Source organism: Malus domestica, chromosome 06, assembly GCF_042453785.1.
Source record: "Malus domestica chromosome 06, GDT2T_hap1".
NCBI classification, from domain to species: Eukaryota; Viridiplantae; Streptophyta; class Magnoliopsida; order Rosales; family Rosaceae; genus Malus; species Malus domestica.
Window position 1 is genome coordinate 10,963,840 of NC_091666.1, and position 19,345 is coordinate 10,983,184.

Sequence of the window (19,345 nt, forward strand, 5' to 3'; positions counted from 1 at the left end):
AAAATATTTTAAACTATTTTGAAAAGAAAATATCTTAATAGTAGATAATTATTGTTAAATTGTAGAAGTATTGTGAAAATAAATTGAATCTAACCCTTTTTTTTTTTACACAATTACCTCTAATTAGAATGCAATTAAAAGGCTAGATTATAGGAAATTTGTTACAATATAATATGCATATAACACCAAAATTATGACAATAAAAGTTTAATCAAACCACTAAAAAAACATAAATGTTTGATCTAAAAAATTCAAAACGCGCCTATATAAAAATCCCATATTAATATTTGTGTAGCGGAGATTACAATACAAGAACACGTCTCCATCTGCTCAGCGTCTAGAGTGTATTATCCTTCCTCGTTATTCTCACCTACATCAAATTTTCTGTCCATATAAGAGGAAGAACCGTTGATCCTCCGCCCAAGTGACTTCCAACTCCAACCGATTTCTGCAAAACCAAAACCAAAAAAAATGACAATCTCTTTGCAATCTCCGCCCTTCTCAGCCGTCTCCTCCTCGTTCCAGGTAAACTCCACCAACTCCGCACTTTCTCTCTCTGCTCTCTCTCTCTAGACTCTCAGATTTTCTTACTGCTAGCTGACTAACTACTGTACGAACTGTAAAATTAAATCACGGCAGGGGACGAGGCTGAGGTTCTCCAATGGATCCCCACCTTCCAATTTACACTTCACCTTGCAGCGATCCTTTCCTCTCATTCGCGCTTCCACTCTCGACACCGGTTAGTCTCGCTCACTGCTCTCACTCCTCAGCTTTCCATTTTCTTTTGTTGTTGAATTAATTGGATTTTCAGGTTCAACCACTGAATTGGATTCCGTTTCTAGCTACAGCGAGATCGTTCCTGACACCGTGATTTTCGATGACTTCGAGAGGTCTGTAATAATTGTTATTATTATTTTTAAACGAGCGATATTATCTATATTAAAGGGGGTGGGAGAGTGGGTTAAGCCTCACAATGGGCTAGCAATGATATGGTTCAAATTCGCCTTTGGCGTGAATTGAACCTAATAATCTGGTTTCGTCTTTGACGAGAATCGAACCTAAGACATCAATTGAAGAGGAATACCACTAGACCACATACTAAGTGGCTTTGAGAGATCTATAATTAATTTTAGGTTTTCTTCTAAGCTTTCCTTAAATAAAAACGAAGTGGAATTTGAAAATTTGATGATCATGGTGTATAAATTATGAATTGGATACTTTGTTGAATTCATGATAATGTCGTTTCGAATTGATCATACATAACCATTATCTTTCGCAAGATAAATTACATGAATGATTTTCTTCTTTTGATTTTTATGTTTTTGAATATTTTGGCTTTTTGCTGATTGTTTGTCAATAGGTTTCCTCCAACTGCTGCAACCGTGAGCTCTTCTCTACTCTTGGGTATATGTAGCCTCCCCGATACAATCTTTAGAGTAAGCATTTAACTGGAAAATTAGAGAACTTCAAGTTACTTTTTAATGCTAATATGGGAAGATGTGTCGTATATTCTGATTTATTTTTCTTTGGTGTAGAATGCCGTGGATATGGCGCTGGCAGATTCGGAGTGTAATCTGCATGAAAACTCCGACGTGAGATTGTCATGTTTCTTCAACAAGGTTGGTTTTCTCCATCTTATTCATTTGTATGCATATGCCTTGTTAGATTGAACATAGGATTTTAAATTTAGTTCTGGGTGTGTAGGCTTTAGTGAATGTTGGTGGTGATTTGGCAAAACTAGTTCCTGGCCGAGTGTCTACTGAGGTGGATGCTCGTCTTGCTTATGACACGCATGGAATTATCAGAAAGGTAATCCTTTCTTTCTGGTGGTTCAATCTATTATTTTCGACTAACACATTATTGGGAAATTAATCATATTGCTTAATTAATTGCGGATGTTCAATTTTAATTTTTTGGTTTCTATCTTAACTGTGTATGCATTCAGCTCATTCTTAGTTGTTTTTAGGGCAGCTATATGACTTGTTAATGATAATGGTTGGTGCAATGTTTTGCATTGAAGTTTCAGACCTTATATAAAATGTATAGATTTGATAGTTTGTAACGAGATGACTTTTTCATTGCAAACCACTGTTCTCCTGAAAACAAACTTTTCTAGTGATTAGAGGATAAAATGTGTGAGAGGAATGCGATACTGAAATTTTGTTGCATTTTCTTATGGTTGTGCACTTTGTTACTTTAAGTGCCAATGTTTTTTTTTTGCTTATTATCCAAAGGCTTCTACTATGACATCATTATGCTATTTTCTATCTTTTTGTTGCAGTCTGTTACAATTGGTGACTTTTTCGTTGCAAACCACTGTTCTCCTGAAAACAAACTTTTCTAGTGATTAGAGGATAAAATGTGTGAGAGTCCAAAGGTTCATAATCTTTTCAATGAAGGACATGAAAGGAGTGCTTCTTTAGGGGAGTTGAGTAACTCAGAAGAGTGTAGAAACTACTCTTTTTACCGTAGAATCCGGAAGGAAGAAGTGGTTGTAGCTTTGAAGAAGATGAAGCATAGAAAAGCAGTAGGCCCAGACGATATACCAATCGAAGTGTGGAAAGTTTTGGGAGAGACAGGTATAACATGGCTCACTGACCTTTTCAATAGGATTTTGAAAACGAAGAAGATGCCAAATGAGTGGCGAACGAGCACTTTGGTGCCTATCTACAAGAATAAGGGTGACGTACAAAATTGCATGAACTATAGGGGTATTAAGCTAATGAGTCATACAATGAAGCTCTGGGAGAGAGTCATTGAGCATAGATTGAGGCAAGAGACACGGGTTTCGGACAACCAATTCGGGTTCATGCCAGGGCGCTCAACCATGGAGGCAATCTATCTCTTACGAAGATTGATGGAAAGATATAGAGATGGGAAAAAGGATTTACACATGGTCTTTATAGATTTGGAAAAAGCGTATGATAGGGTCCCAAGAGACATTCTTTGGAGGATTTTAGAGAAGAAAGGAGTACGAGTAGCATATATCCAAGCTATAAAGGATATGTATGAAGGAGCAAAGACTGCCGTAAGAACTCATGAAGGACAAACCGAAAGCTTTCCCATAACTGTAGGATTACATCAAGGCTCATCCTTAAGTCCTTACCTTTTTGCGTTGGTAATGGATGAGTTAACAGGACATATTCAAGATGATATTCCTTGGTGTATGCTTTTCGCAGACGATATAGTGTTGATAGATGAAACTCAGGAAGGGGTAAATGCAAAGCTTAACCTTTGGAGAGAAGTGTTGGAATCTAAAGGTCTTCGCCTAAGCCGATCAAAGACAGAATATATGGAGTGCAAGTTCAGTGCAAATGGAGGCCAAAACGAGTTAGGGGTGAGGATCGGAGATCAAGAAATACCAAAGAGCGACCGTTTTCGTTACCTAGGATCTATCTTGCAAAAGAACGGAGAATTAGATGGAGATCTCAACCATAGAATACAAGCTGGATGGATGAAGTGGAAGAGTGCATCCGGTGTGTTGTGTGACCGCCGTATGCCACTGAAGCTCAAGGGAAAATTTTATAGGACGGCAATAAGGCCAGCGATGCTGTATGGCACAGAATGTTGGGCGGTGAAGCATCAACACATACACAAAATGGGTGTAGCGGAGATGAGGATGCTGCGTTGGATGTGTGGGCACACGAGAAAGGATAAGATTAAGAATGAGGATATCCGGGGTAAAGTAGGAGTAGCCGAAATTGAAGGCAAGATGAGAGAAAATCGGTTACGGTGGTTAGGACATGTGCAACGAAGGCCTACTGACGCTCCGATTAGAAGATGCGACTATGGGACAGAGGTTCAGGGCCGAAGGGGTAGAGGAAGACCTAGGAAAACTTTGGAAGAGACTCTAAGAAAAGACTTAGAGTACTTGGATCTAACGAAGGACATGACACAGGACCGAGCACAATGGCGTTCTAAGATTCATATAGCCGATCCCACTCAGTGACTTGGATTTTCCAAGTCTCCAATCGAGAAGTTTTCCTCACTCGGGAAATTAAGGGAACACTACCCCAACCTACATGCTCCACTCAGAAAGCTTCAACATACAAGCTTCAACAAAAGAAAATTCAAAGAACTTAGCGAAGAAGGTTTTGGTGTATTTAACACAATACGTTGAAATGAAGGAAAACTTATTTATTGATATCCCCGATAAGCTACAAATGTGTACATATACATGAGTCAAAATAAACAAACAAGAGGGAGCCTTCACAAGGGTTGCTTAGGAGAAGTCTCAGCAGTCGGTAGAGCCCCAGAAAGAGAAGGCACCGGAGGGGGATCATTCGGAACCTCAGTACTGGACAGAACCCTAGAAGGAGGAGGCATCAGAGGTTGATTATTTGGAGCTTCATTACGCGGTACAGCCCCAGAAGACGAAGGCAATAAATGCCTTTGGAACAAACCCACAAATCTCTGATGATCAAGTAAAACCTGACCATCAGTTTCCTTCATCTGGTCAAGCTTCCTCTTCATGTTTGTAGCATAGTCATGTGCGAGCCGGTGCAACTGTTTATTCTCATGCTTGAGCCCTCTAATCTCCTGTTTGAGACTCATCACCTCAGCCGCCAATGATTCAACTTGGCGGGTTCGAGCAAATAGGCGTTGGGCCATATTAGACACAGAACCTGCACACTGAACACTGAGAGCCAGCGAATCCTTAACAGCTAACTCATCAGACCGTTTGGAAAGTAGTCTGTTATCTTTGGGAGTGAGAAGGTTCCTGGCCACCACCGCAGCAGTCATATCATTCTTCATCACGGAATCCCCAACGGTAAGAGGACCAGTAGGGGAGACGAAGGATGGGCGCCATATGTTGTCTGGAGAAGGCGGGGCTGCCTCTTCAACAAGGTTCAAGTCAAAACGACGGTCGGAGGGGCCAGACATTTTCAAAGGTGTTGAAGAGAGAAGAGGTTGGACAAATCAAGATCTTAGAAGTGCAAGAATGGAGCTTCTACTGGTGGAGATTTCAAGTGTGCTTTGGAACTTAATGCCAGCCCCTATAAAAATCTGCACTCGACGGATCTTCAGAAATCGAAGAGGCGCCTGCTCAGAAATCGAAGAGGCGTTTGCTTTCTCAAAAGCTGGGCTGCTTAGAGACCACGAGGGTTGATCTCAGAAATCGAAGAGGCGTTTGCTTTCTCAAAAGTTAGGCTGCTCAAAGACCACGAAGGCCGATCTCAGAAATCGAAGAGGCGCTCGCTTTCTCAAAAGCTGGGCTCCTCAGAGACCACGAGGGCCGATCTCAGAAATCGAAGAGGCACCTACTTTTCCAGCCTTGTCAGCACCTGTCACACGCACACTCAGCTTTGCGGAAATAATGGGCATTCTGTCGAAGACTTCTGAGGAAGTAGAAAACACATGAATCTTACTGTTCAATCACCCACTTCCCACACGCAACACTAGCTCATGGGTACCACAGATAACTTTGCCAAAGTTCTCTGCCAAAATTGAGCACGTAAAGCTTGCAGCTCCCATTACATCGCTCTGACCAAGAAAGGTAAAAGAATAGCAAAGAAACAGCACTAACAAAGTTTAGACCCATAAATTTTGAAGGTCTAGCTACCATATTATTACCCACAAGGGTAAAGGAACAGTACCACTGCTGGATAATTGGAAAGTCCCTGTGTGTCAACCTCTGTGCTTCATGGCAAGGTAGACTAGTAAACATGCCCAACCTTTACTCACACTCGAGAAAACACTACCAATAAGATTGCTTGCTCCAAAATCGAAGAGGCACCGTCCTCCGAATCTCGAGAGCCAGACTCCTAACATGACTACTTTCTCAAAAATCGAAGAGAGGGTAAAGGAACAGTACCATTGCTGGATAATTGGAAAATCCCTGTGTGTCAACCTCTGTGCTTCGTGGCAAGGTAGACTAGCAAACATGCCCAACCTTTACTCACATTCGAGAAAACACTCCCAACAAGATTGCTTGCTCCAAAATCGAAGAGGCACCGCCCTCCGAATCTCGAGAGCCAGACTCCCAACATGATTACTTTCTCAAAAATCGAAGTGACACTGCTCCCCGAATCTCGAGAGCCAGACCCCCATCATGATTGCTTTCTTAAAAATCGAAGATGCATCGTTCTCCGAATCAATCGAAGAGACGCTCGCTTTCTCAAAAGCTGGGCTGCTCAGAGACCACGAGGGCCGATCTCAGAAATCGAAGAGGCACCTACTTTTCTAGCCTTGTCAGCACCTGTCACACGCACACTCAGCTTTGCGGAAATTATGGGCATTCTGTCGAAGACTTCTCGAGAGCACAAACCACTTTTTCAAAGTGCTCTGACAGAGTTAAAACATGTGAAGCTGGCAGCTCCCACTACCGTGCTATGACCAAGCAGGGTAAAGGAATAGCATTACTACTTGTTGTTAGGGAGACTCCTATATATGTCGACCTCCATCCCCAACGGACAGGCAGACCTGCAAAAATGTTCAACCCTTCCTCATATTTGAGAGGGCACTCCCAACGAAGCCTTTCGAAATATTCAGCTTTCTTTCCCCCCGATAATACCTTTGCAAACAAGCTATACTAGAGCAAGAATATCTCATATCATCAGGGTTAAAAGCAAGAGTATCCCATATCATGCTTTTTCCCTGTCTTTTCCTTTGGCCTTGTTGTTACCTGCAAGACAAGGAGAAAGAGAGCAATCAGTCAGCACTTGGAATCAAGCTTCCAGCCAGGAACTGACTGCCTGGAACCCCTTACCTGATTACTTACCTGGCATTGCTCTCGAGTACTCATCTTCAACATCTTATGTTTCCAGGGAAGATACCGCATCTGCTTGAGGAACAGATAGGGCAAGTGCGAAGGATACAAGGAAGCATGTGGAGACAAGCGTAACAGCACACGTGCCGATACATCCATTACTCTGTCAAAAGCAAAAGTATCCCATATCAGCAGGGTCGAACGTACTCTAGATTTGATGGACTTGTTTTGACCCTCAAATTCTTCAGTCGGCTCTGGAGGAAACCAGAAAACCCTCCAGCTCAGTTCAAGAATAAGCCTGTGGAAAGTTACTTCTTCAAAAGCAAAAGTATCCCATATCATCTCTTCTCATCTTTCTTCTCTTTATCCTTCATGCTGCTGCAAGATGGGGAGAAGGTGAACAATCAGCCGGAGCTCTGATTGCTTACCTTGTCTGTCACCTCTTTCAGCAGATCCCCTAGCTCGGCGACTTGGGAGACTCCTACTACATGGTTTGTATTGCGCTTGACCAAGCCTGAAACTACAAGTAAGCTTCAAGTGAAATTGATACATTACCTTGTGCATCTCCACCAGTTAAAGATACCACCCCTGGATGGAGGAAGAGTACTTCCAGAGAAGATGCCACATCTACCTATGAGACAGATAAGGCAAGTCAAGACGATACCACACTCCGATACTTAGAAGTTTCGTGATTACGAGATCATTCTCTCACAATATTTCCTAATGTCATTTGTACTAAATCATTCACTTGTACTCACTAAAGGAGAGCTTGAACCTATGTACTTGTGTAAACCCTTCACAATTAATGAGAACTCTTCTATTCCGTGGACGTAGCCAATCTGGGTGAACCACGTACATCTTGTGTTTGCTTTCCTATCTCTATTCATTTATATACTTATCCACACTAATGACCGGAGCAATCTAGCGAAGATCACAAAAAGCGACCGTTTTTGCTGCCTAGGATCTATCTTGCAAGAGAACGGAGAATTAGATGGAGATCTCAACCATAGAATACGACCTGGACGGATGAAGTGTAAGAGTGCATCCGGCGTGTTATGTGACCGTCGTAGGCCACTGAAGCTTAAGGGAAAATTTTATAGGACGACAATAAGGCCAACGATGTTGTATGGCACAGAATGTTGGACGGTGAAGCATCAACACGTACACAAAATGGGTGTAGCGGAGATGAGGATGCTTCGTGGGATGTGTGGGCACACGAGAAAGGATAAGATTGGGCATGAGGATATCCGAGGTAAAGTAGGAGTAGCCGAAATTGAAGGAAAGATGAGAGAAAATCGGTTCCGGTGATTTGGACATGGGCAAAGAAGGCCGACTGACGCTCCGGTTCGAAGATGTGACTACGGGACAGAGGTTCAGGGCCGAAGGGGTAGAGGAAGACCTAGGAAAACTTTAGAAGAGATTCTAAGAAAAGACTTAGAGTACTTGGATCGAACGGAGGACATGACACAAAACCGAGCGCAATGGCGTTCTAGGATTCATATAGCCGACCCCACTTAGTGGGAAAAGGCTTTGTTGTTGTTGTTGTTGTTTTTTTTTGCTTATTATCCAAAGGCTTCTACTATGACATCATTATGCTATTTTCTATCTTTTCGTTGCAGTCTGTTACAATTGGTATGTATATATGCAGGTGCATGACTTGCTGAAGTTGTACAATCAAGTTAATGTTCCTCCTGAGCGTTTGCTGTTCAAAATTCCTTCAACTTGGCAAGTGAGTGTCAGATAAAATTACAAGTGCAGTGAATATTCTGTGTTGATTTGATACAATAAGGCCATGATTGTTTTGCTTCATTTTGTTTCATTGGTTGTTGGGTTTATGTACAGGGAATAGAGGCTTCAAGATTACTGGAATCTGAGGGCATACAGACACATTTGACATTTGTGTACAGGTAAGCTTCTTACAATTAATTGGTGTAAGCTTGATAAACCTGTTTGAAACAATTGATTGTATAATGCAAAGGAATACATGATCTTACTATTCTTCATATATGCTTGAAAAACCAGTTTGAAATATGATGTTTGATGTTGCCCCAACTTCTATAAGGGCCCGAGTTTTACGTTTTAGTGGAGATAATTATTCATGCTACCCCTCCTTCCCTTTCTCCCTCTCCCTCTTCCTCTTTGGTCGGGAGACAAGATAGCTTGCTTATGTGTTGAAAATGGTTCCAGAACCATGATCTGGGTGATATCTAGAGGAGCCATTATTGGTATTATGTGGATTACATGTTTTCTTGTTGTGGCAATAAAAAATGCATGAATGTCAATCTATAATCCTGTAGCAGAAGCTATTAGGTTTTGATGGTGAAAAAAAAATCAGAATGCTGCTTTGCGACTTTGCCATTACCCTTGCTCGTAGAAGACACACCACACCACGGCCTTCTAAGATGAATTCAATTTTAATTCTTGTGTTTGTTGACAGTTTGGTCATTTTTCTTCAGCTTTGCTCAAGCTGCAGCTGCAGCCCAAGCTGGCGCTTCTGTTATCCAGATTTTTGTTGGTCGTCTTAGGGTAATGTTCTGCCACATTGTATAATGGAATGTTTTTTTTTTTTAAGTTCAACTTCAGTTTATCTAAGTTTCTAAAGGTCAAATTTATCCTTCAGGATTGGTCTCGCAACCATTCTGGTGACCCTGAGATAGAAGCTGCTCTCAAAAGAGGGGAGGATCCTGGGTTAGCCTTGGTAAGTTGGAAAGTTCTCATGTTGTGGTTTATTTTTATTTTATTTTTAAAGAAAACTATAGTATAAATTTTGATTTTTGACCTCTATATGATTACCAAATATAAACTGGTAGTTTTTGTTTTTCAATTTAAAGTTTCATATCCCAAAATCTGACAACCAGTTGGTAATGAGCTTAAAGAATTTGTTCAAAGACCAATGAGACAGAACACTGTTGGATGCATTCCTTTGCTAGCAGGTCTTCGGCCCATCACTGATTGAAACAGGTTGATGGTAGCTCAATCACAAGATATTGAGTCACTGAAGCTTAGTTCCCAGACTCACTTTCCCCATCACTGATTGAAGTCTTCTAGATGCTTTAATTTCTGGCTATGCTGTGAATTACTCATGTGACAGTGGAGCTTTGATATAGGAAGATATTGAGCATAAACTGTTCCTATATAATAATAAGATGTTTTCTGGTTTTGCAGGTCACAAAGGCATATAACTACATTCACAAAAATGGACATAAATCAAAGTTGATGGCAGCAGCAGTTCGTAATAAGCAGGATCTATTCAGTCTCTTGGGGTAATTTATATCAGTCATCTTTTAATTTTGTATTTTTTATATAGCTACGAATTCTTACAAAAATTAAGGTATGAACTTCCTTCTCATGTTGTCTGTTATGTGTTCAGGGTTGACTACATCATTGCACCGCTGAAGGTATTGCAATCACTCAAAGAATCCGTCACTACCCCTGAAGATAAGTACTCTTTCATCGGGAGGCTATCTCCACAAACTGCTGCCACCTACAAGTTCAATGAAGAAGAGGTAACTTTCTTCATGTGCTCGGTTTATTTATTCAGCATCAGGAGTTTCTCATTCTAAATTGTTGGTTGGGGGTAGTACACGAAGAAATGAAATGAATTATACAAGGTTCCTCTATAATATACGTGAAGCGAAGGTGAATCAGGTTAATAGGTTCACCTGCGTGTTGTGTGTAGTGCTGCTGCCTGTTGGTATTTCAATATCAGTCTCTTGTTTCATGTGACAAAGGCAAAATGATGCCGTTAAAGTAGTGGTAAACTTATGAGCGACTCTATTTCCTTGAGAAGTGGATGCTGTGTGCAAAACTATTAAATATTTTGTTTGAACCTCTTTTCTTCTTGAGCGGTTAGTTTTAATAAACCTTGCCAATTGGTGATGAGAATGCATAGTTACCCATGACAGTATCTTAATGTTTTAAAGTCTTTCATTTTGGAAACAAAGCTCTACAGCTCGGACATTATTATAACTACTAGAAATACAATGAACTCCGACATGGAATTCCTCTGAACCTCTAGAATCACCAATGTATGGTTGCACACCCACCATCATCATCTTTCCCATATATAGGAATATCACTATTATGGACACAATTTTCCTACTTCAATTTGAGGCTTGATTTTGAACCCGTCAGGACCATGAGAAGTGTAAAGTGTAGTAATCTTTGGCTTTGGTGAGAGGAATCGGCACATGTGTGTTGTCCTTGGTGATTCTCTGTGAGCTTGATAAAGAACACAATACAAGGGGTTTCTTTTTGGGTGTTTTGTGTTTGGTTTGGGTAGAGGGCTTTTCTGGCTTTAAGTTTTCCTTCTTTCCGTCATGAAGTTCTTCTCTCTCTTATTCCCCCCCCCCCCCTTCTTTCTCTCTTTGGCTTCTACTTCTTGTTACCCTTCCTCTTGGTTTTCTTGCAAAAGAATAACCACAAAGGTTGGATTTCACAAATTATTTTTTATCACGCGTTCTTGTTTTGATTTGAAGGACAATTGTGTCCACAACTCTATTGATGTGATAGTCAGTGCTTCTTTGTGTATTTGTCCATTTTATGTCCGAAAACCTTGTCTTTTCAAAAGTTGGTGATACAATATTTCTTCCCGCCATGGATGGCAATGCTCAACTACTTGTCATGAGCACGAGTGGCTAGCTCCTCAAAGGTCTGTGGCTTATTCCCATGGAGGATGTAGAGTAATCCCCAATGCATACCTTGCATGCACATCTCAACTGCTGACACTTAAGAAAACATGTGTTTGCAACTAATGCGTAACGAATACCATCGTTTGATGTAATCCATGACCAGTTCATCCTCCCACCATTTCATATTCGCAAGCACCATCATGGTACGGCTAGTGCTATAGAAGCAGGATTTAGATTTGGGCCCCAACCAGTTGAATGCATTCCTTTCCAAGGAACAGGTAAATTGTTTTACAAGAAGGTCACCTTCTGTCCTAGCATTGTTACTAGTTTTGATGAAATGAGCAATATGTTGTTTTGGGTTGCCATTTCCGTCGAATTGCATGAACTTTGGAGGCTGGTGTCCTATCGGAATCAACAAGCTATCCATCCTCCTCGTGTAATGCATGGTATACATCAGAGTATCCTGAGAGGGAGCCCCGTACTGAGCCCTAATGGTGTTTGTATTCATGTCTTGAAAATTGCATGAACTTTGGAGGCTGGTGTCCTATCGGAAACCACAAGCTATCTATCCTCCTCGTGTAATGCATGGTATACATCAGAGTATCCTGAGAGGGAGCCCCGTACAGAGCCCTAATGGTGTTTGTATTCATTTCTTGTTGGGACATATAAGGAACCTTTGAGGCAGGCTCGAACTTTAACTTTAATTTCTTGCTAGGTTTAGTTTCTTGATGTGATCTGTATGTCTTTTTCAGAGTCATGTAGCACTGGATTCAGAGTCATGACACACTTCTCTGGTTCTTGACTATATTCTCCAGTTTTTTGCAATTCTAGCTTTTTCCTAAGTGAGGTGATCTGTATGCCTTTTTCCTTGAGCATATTTGCTAATTTAGCAATCACCTACTTCTTCTTGGCCAGTTATTCTTCAACAGAAATGACTCCTGTTAACATACACTGCATAGCCATAGAATCTGAACCTCCCATTGATACCGAGGGTATCATGGGAAACTCACTAATTTGATCATCAGTAAGTGATCCATGGTACGACCCTATGCTTCTTAATTCATTGTCTGGAAGTGGTGAGAGTGATTGCTCCCTTGAGTTCTTTAAACCCTTCTTATTTTCATGGGAACTCATCCAATTCTTTCCAAGGGCATGCTTATCTGCCCCCAAGAAAGCTAGATCGATGACTAGTCCATTCTTTTGGTGCATGCTTTGTGACTTAAGGTGGAAGTGGTGAGGAGTATGTTGAGTTGAGGATAACACCGGTAGAGTCTAGGCTTGTGGTGGAAGCACTCATGTTCCTGTCCTTGGTTGCGGGAATGGCTCGACTTTTTTGGGAAGCCATTGATTTTAGCGGATTGTTTAGCTCTTTTAAATGGAGGAAAAGATGAGAGATAGAGATGTCCCACCAGGCGTGCCAAAATGATTTTCTTGCTTCAAATCAAACAGGAACATGTTCCTAAAAATAATTTTTGAGCTACAACCTCTGCGGTTTATTCTTTAACAAGAATACTCCCGTAATTGATTCATGGGTGGCAAGACTTGACCTAGAACATGTCAGGACCCCAAGAAGTGCCAAGTGGTGAGTAATCTTTTGCTCTGGTGTTGAAGGAATTATCACGTGTGTGATATGTTTGGTGATTCTCTTCACGTTTTTGGCTTCTACTTCTTGGTTCCCTTCCTCTTGGTGTGTGTGCCGCATGCTTTCTGCTTTCACGTAGGAGGTTATTCTCTTCGATTGGATTGCTTAGGCTTAAACCAGGTCACATGAACGTGTTTTTGTTATAGCGTGAATAAGGAGTTTCTCATGGTTTCAGGAATAATTCCTCAAGGCTCAACCAAATAGTGATTCTGTTTTTAGAATTTAAGTTCTGGAAAGGGTTTAGACTAATCTATATCAGTTAGATGTCTGTCTAATTGTTACTGGTTCAACCTGATAGACCTCTCCGGTGGAAAATATAATTTGAACAGACTATCAAAGTGTGTTTCATTTTTACGTTTAATAACTAATCTTTTCCATGTGTCCAGCTTATCAAGTGGGATCAATTAAGCTTTGCATCAGCTGTGGGACCTGCAGCCGTGGAACTTCTTGCCAGCGGACTGGATGGTTATGCTAATCAAGCAAATCGAGTTGAGGAGTTATTTGAGAAGATTTGGCCACCTCCAAATGTATGAAGACAAGTGCTTTCTTCTGTTGGTAAGGGGATCTTGCCTTTCGTGGAATAAGAGGGAAATACCGGTTTGGCTTTCGTTTCTCCTTTCCCTTTCTCTTTTCCTCTCTTGTACTGTTTTACTTTTATCCCGAAAACACTTGATCTCACCAAAAAAGACTTATTTGATCATAAAAATGTGAAGTTACACCCCCGTTCCCTTTTCATAAATGCCGGTAAATATTGTTATACACGTGAATGAACCTAGCCTCCGCGACGCGAGGGGAGGGGATGGATGGATTTAGTACATTTTGCAGGTTGTTTAGTTGTCGAACTTCAATGTTTCGATACATTTTGCCAACATTGCAATATCTCCGTAGGACCAATGGTGTAGATAAAAATGAAAACAATAGTTGCTCAAGTGGTCACCTATACTCTCGTTTTGGTGACATTAAATAGTTGTTTCTACCATTTAATTTGATACCAATGGGAGGAGCAAAAGATTCGTGTTTGATGTTAACGATAATTCCCTACCTTTTTCCTTATACACACTTGTTAAATAGCTTCACTTTTATTTTTCCTAAGATAGACAAAATAGTAATTCGAACAATCATCAATAAAGGTAATAAAATAACGTTTTCCATTTCTAGTTAGCACTCTATCAAATTTGCATATATCAGAATGAATTAAATCAAGTGGTTCAGATTCTTTATTGACAGATTTATGTGAAGTTCTAGTGATTTTAGCTTGACTACAATATTCACATTTTTCAAAATCATTCAATGATAAGTTAGGTAAAAAACCTAAGTTACTCATGTTCTTAACCAAGCGTTTGTTAACATGACAAAGTCTAGCATGCCAAGTATTAAAAGAAGACAATATGTAAATAGAAGTACACATTTCATCAACATTCAATTTAAACATCCCATCAGTACCATATCCCTTTCCCACAAAAATCCCATTTTTAGTGAGAGTATACGTATATGCTCCAATGGTTTGAGTGAATCCAGCCTTGTTGAGAAGAAAGCTCCTTATCGTTGGAGCGTGCATCACATCTTTTAGTATCATGGTTTTTCCAAAGGTGAACCTCAGCTCCACCTTTCCAGTACCTGCAACATCAGTTGAGTGTGAATCACCCAACAACACCTTCCTTCCCTCAACCCCATAATAGGTCTTGAAAACGGAACGATCATAGCAAACATGGCGAGAAGCGCCAATGTCCACCCACCATCCCTCAGATCCATCAACTACGTTGATTTCTGATATCATTGCAATAAGTTGCTTTTCAACAAGAATTGCCTGAGAAATGATGAGTCAATATTATATTATAAATTTTACCCTATTTTTAGTATAATTTGGTAATTATTTTGGTAGAATTTTGATACTTTCCTTTATATGTTCAATATAGGATATTCGACTTCATCTGGAGCAAAATATGATCAAACGGATGAATTTTGGAGCAATTCTAATTGGAGGACGTTCGTGTGTCTCTTGGCTTGTTCATGTCAAAATTTGGGATTTTCCTACCAAGCGGTTATTTTCTGGCGATTAAATGAAGGAGCAATGCGCGTTGCTGAAAAGTGTGGTTTCTGGACTTAAATTGCGTTTTTAGAGCCCAAGATGACCTCAGATGGGTTCGTGGCCTTGTGGAGAAGTGTTCAAAATAGTCCAAGCTCTAAATCCAGCTATTTTGGGCCAGTTTTAGAGCTGATATAGGTCCAGAACGTGGCTGTGCAGATTGCTAGGTGAATTTATCAAGTCAATTTAGGATTATGTTTCCTATTTTATTTTAATTTATTTAGTTTCCTAGTCTTATTCTAAGACCTTTTTATTTAGGAGGGTTTTATTTAGAGTAGTATAAATAAGCCTTTTGGCAGACCTAGGGTTTCTCTTCAAAGTATGCAACTTTTGGGAGAAGACTTTGGGAAGAGCTTAGAGTTTTCAAGACTTATACTTTCAGGTGTTTTCATTCTTTTTCTAGTTTAATACAATTATGTCGATTTTAATTATGAGTATGCGTAGCTAATTTCCTTTTGCTAGGGTGAGGCCATGATCCTTAGCAAGAATATGTAGTCTCTTTTTAATTTTCTTATGAATTTATGCATGCAAGTTTTGGATTGTTAATCACTGTGTTTTAAACTATCTATTTGTCTTATTGATTCGCGACCATTAGGATAATTAGAAAAGTAATTTGATGCAATTTTGGTGGAGGGATGTCCCTAAAGTTGACTACGGCTTCTTGTGGTTAACATGTGTAACTATTTAGGATGGACGACAGGTCTTAAGAGTTATATGGTTTTTCAAAAGGTTTTCACAAAACTTAATGAGTCTTGCATGTTCATATTCGATCTGGACGCCACCGACGGGTTGCATGATTAGATATATGTTCTATGTTGGGGGTTCCAAGTAGGGCATATTTTAGAAAAACCTAACCTTCAAAATATGCATGTGTAATTCATAAGGAATTAGAAGAACTATGTAGGATTGTTAGGGTGACGGCGGAACCCTAGTATTTTTTCATTTTGAAATGTTAAAAAAAAAATTGTTTCCTTTTTCTTTCTCTAAAAATTGCAAATTTTATTTAGCCTTTTTAATTAATTTTGTTTCTCTTAATTTAGGTTATTAAATCACCATTTTCCCATCTTTGTTTTTAAATAGTTAACTAGGATTTGGGTTTCTCATAAATTGTTTTAAATAATCCTTGCGGAAACGACCTTGCTTGAGCCATTTATACTACAACACCCTTGTTCTCTTGCAAGTATTTTGTGTGATTTTATCCCTACTTTTGTAGGTTAATCCCTATCAAGAATTGGCGCCGTCGTCGGGGATTGTGTTAACAATTTGTGTTAATCATAATTCTTTGTTAATTATTGCTGTAAATATTTTTTTTTTAAAAGGTTAATTTTCGTTTTTTTTTCTTATACAGATCGCACAATCTAGGTAATTCTAGTTCATGGTCTGCACTAGATCTCAAAATCAACAGCTATTAGAATTCAACCCAGAGTCGGAACGAATATTACGACAAAGGCGCTTGGAGCAGATTTTAGCGTGGGAACCATCGTTGGAGGGCACTTTTTTGAAAAATCTGTTTTCTGGGTTTTTGGACAGCGAGGATATCATGGCTTTCGCCATACCAGCTGCTGGGCATCCATTGAGGGATACATTAATAGCCCGTGCTAATGAGTTACCAAGTTGCATTGTATATCCAGACAAGGAAGGCGATACGTTCGAAATTAGACATCATATGTTGGAGAGTTTGCCTACTTTTCATAGATTAGCTCATGAGGATCCTAATATGCATGTCACAGAGTTTTTAATGGGGTGCAGAAATATTATAGTGAGGGGGTTTACTGCAGAATCAATCAAACTTCGTTTGTTTCCTTATTCATTGAAGGACAAGGCAAGAACATGGCTTTTTACGCTACCATCTGCCAGTATCACTTCTTAGGCATAGATGAGTGACAAATTTCTTAACAAATATTATCCCGCCTCTAAAACTCTTGATATGAGAACTCAAATTTTATCATTTGCCCAAAAGCCTAATGAAGAGTTTCACGAGGCATGGGAGCGTTTTAAGGAGTTATTCAGAAAGTGTCCTCACGCAGGCATTGATAGAGACACACAGATGGGCATATTTTTCAGAGGATTAAACTCAAACACTAAAAATCATGTTCATGCTTCATCAAGAGGTTCATATTCAACTAAAAATGCACATGAAGCCTATCAATTTTTTGACAATATGGCACCTGAATCTCAACAATGGGCAGGGGATGAAACACAAAATGGGGGCGTTTTTGAAATGTCCATGGGGTCTCCACATGTATCTGCTCAAATTGAAAAGATTGAGTGAAAAATAGAAAATTTTGATGCAAAATTCGACATGATCTTGCAGAAAATGGCAGCTTCAATTCAGCAGGTTGTTGTCCAGCAACCTGCAGCAGCTTGTTGTGCAATTTGCAGCCAGCCTACACATGATTTTATGGGTTGTCCACAGAGAAATGCATATCTAGATTTTGTGGCAGAGCAAGTTAATGCAGTTAACAATTATCCAAGGCAAAGAAATGATGTTTATTCAAATTTTTATAACCCGGGTTGGAGAGATCACCCAAATTTAAAATGGGGTGGTGAGCAGTAAGTTAAACCACCATTCTCACCACCAATCTAGCAACCTGCTGCACCAGCTAGAGCTCATTGGGAAATTGCAATTGATAAGTTGGCAGAGGCTACTCGCATCAGTTTTGAACAAAGCAATCAGAACCTGCAAAAGATACAGCAGACAATGAATCAAAACATGCAGAACATGCAAGCTTCCATAACTAATTTGGAGAGGCAATTTGGGCAGCTAGCAAGTAATATCACAGAAAGGGAACAAGGAAAATTTCCCGGCCAAACAGTTCCAAATCCAAGAGGTACAGAAAATTGTTGTGCAATAAGGACGCTGAGATCCCAAAAAAGTTATGACAATCGCGACAAAGAAAAAAATGACAACAGGGACAAGGCTGCAGAAATTAACAATATAGTTACTGAAACTATAGAAAAAGATGCAGAAACTGTTTCTGGACAGATTTCAAATAACTTAGAATCTGCCCCTGCCTAGAAATTAGAGTGCGACCCTCATCTTCCCTATCCTGAGAGGTTACAACCAAGGCTCAAAGATTAGCAATTAAGGGATTTCATGCAAACATTGGCTACAGTTAATATTAATTTTCCATTATTAGAAGCCATTCGAAAGATCCCTTCCTAAGCCAATTTTTTGAAAGATGTGTGCAGTAAGAAAAGAAAGCTTGTGGAGTCAGAAAAGATTGTGCTAACAGAACAATGCAGTGTTGTCTTATTGCACAAATTACCTCCAACGAAGAAAGATCCAGGGAGTTTTACTATCTCTTGCACTATTGGAAATTGTGATTTTAGTAGTGCTCTAATTGATTTAGGTGCTAATATTAATTTAATGCCCTATTCTATTTTTAAACATTTAGGTGACGATGAGCTGAAGCCAACTTCCAGCATTATTCAATTGGCTGATCGTTCAATTACCTATCCTAGAGGGGTCATTGAGGATGTTATTGTAAAGGTGGACAACTTATTTTTGCCATCAGATTTTATGGTTCTAGATATGGATGAGGATTTGAAAACACCCATCATTTTAGGCCGCCCTTTCATGGCAACAGCTCGTACTCTTATCGACGTTGAAGCTGGAACTATAACACTAAGGGTCCAAGATCAATCAGTGGTTTTTAATTTGTTTGAAGCAACCAAACAACTAGCAAAAAAGCAAGAATGCATGCGTATTGATACACTAGATGGTTTCTTTCGTGACAAATTTATGACCAGATCAACTGACCATCTGTCCATAAAGCCTCCAAATTTCACTCAAGATTGCATCGGTCCAAAAACAAAGCAGCAAAGAGTGTTGCATTATGTCCAACTGATTGACATTAAGAAAAAAGGTAAAACTTTGCAAGGTAGCCAAAGTTTTGAGAAAATACAACCTGGTGAAAAGGCGTGGTTATTGATTCCAGGGAGACAACAGTCTCGGTGGAAAGGCCCTTATATGGTTAAGCAAGTTTTTCAAAACGACAATGTGGACATTGAAACTGAGGGCAGGGGTTGTATGCTCAAGGTCAAGAAGTATTTACTAAAGCCATTCCTAAGGAAGTTCAGTGCAAGCAAGTCAATGACTCTGAAGGATCCAGCAACTTAATCACTAAGCTTCTATTCTGTCTAGCTACAAACATTAAATAAAGCGCTTATTAGGAGGCAACCCAATTTTCTAACTTCTTCTTTACTTTCTATCTCTTTTATTTCATTATTTGCAATCTAGATGCATTTAAATTCCTAAGATGTTATTTAGTGTC

The 19,345-nt window shown here is 39.8% G+C and overlaps 1 protein-coding gene and 1 non-coding gene across 2 annotated transcripts; one reads left to right on the plus strand and one right to left on the minus strand.

The window, feature by feature from the left end:
* The first annotated feature begins 201 nt into the window (after positions 1-201).
* Positions 202-13,704, plus strand: LOC103437148 (uncharacterized). Its single transcript, XM_029104608.2, has 13 exons — positions 202-525; positions 640-739; positions 812-890; positions 1,361-1,436; positions 1,536-1,619; positions 1,705-1,809; positions 8,358-8,438; positions 8,552-8,616; positions 9,166-9,235; positions 9,330-9,407; positions 9,875-9,972; positions 10,080-10,215; positions 13,369-13,704. The coding sequence occupies exons 1-13, from the start codon at positions 472-474 to the stop codon at positions 13,513-13,515; spliced, it is 1,173 nt and encodes a 390-aa protein (XP_028960441.2). The 5' UTR covers positions 202-471; the 3' UTR covers positions 13,516-13,704.
* Positions 13,705-16,992: 3,288 nt separating this feature from the next.
* LOC114825697 (small nucleolar RNA R71) lies at positions 16,993-17,100 on the minus strand. The gene has a single exon (XR_003774528.1). It is a non-coding gene; the product is annotated as a small nucleolar RNA R71 (small nucleolar RNA).
* Positions 17,101-19,345: the final 2,245 nt, after the last annotated feature.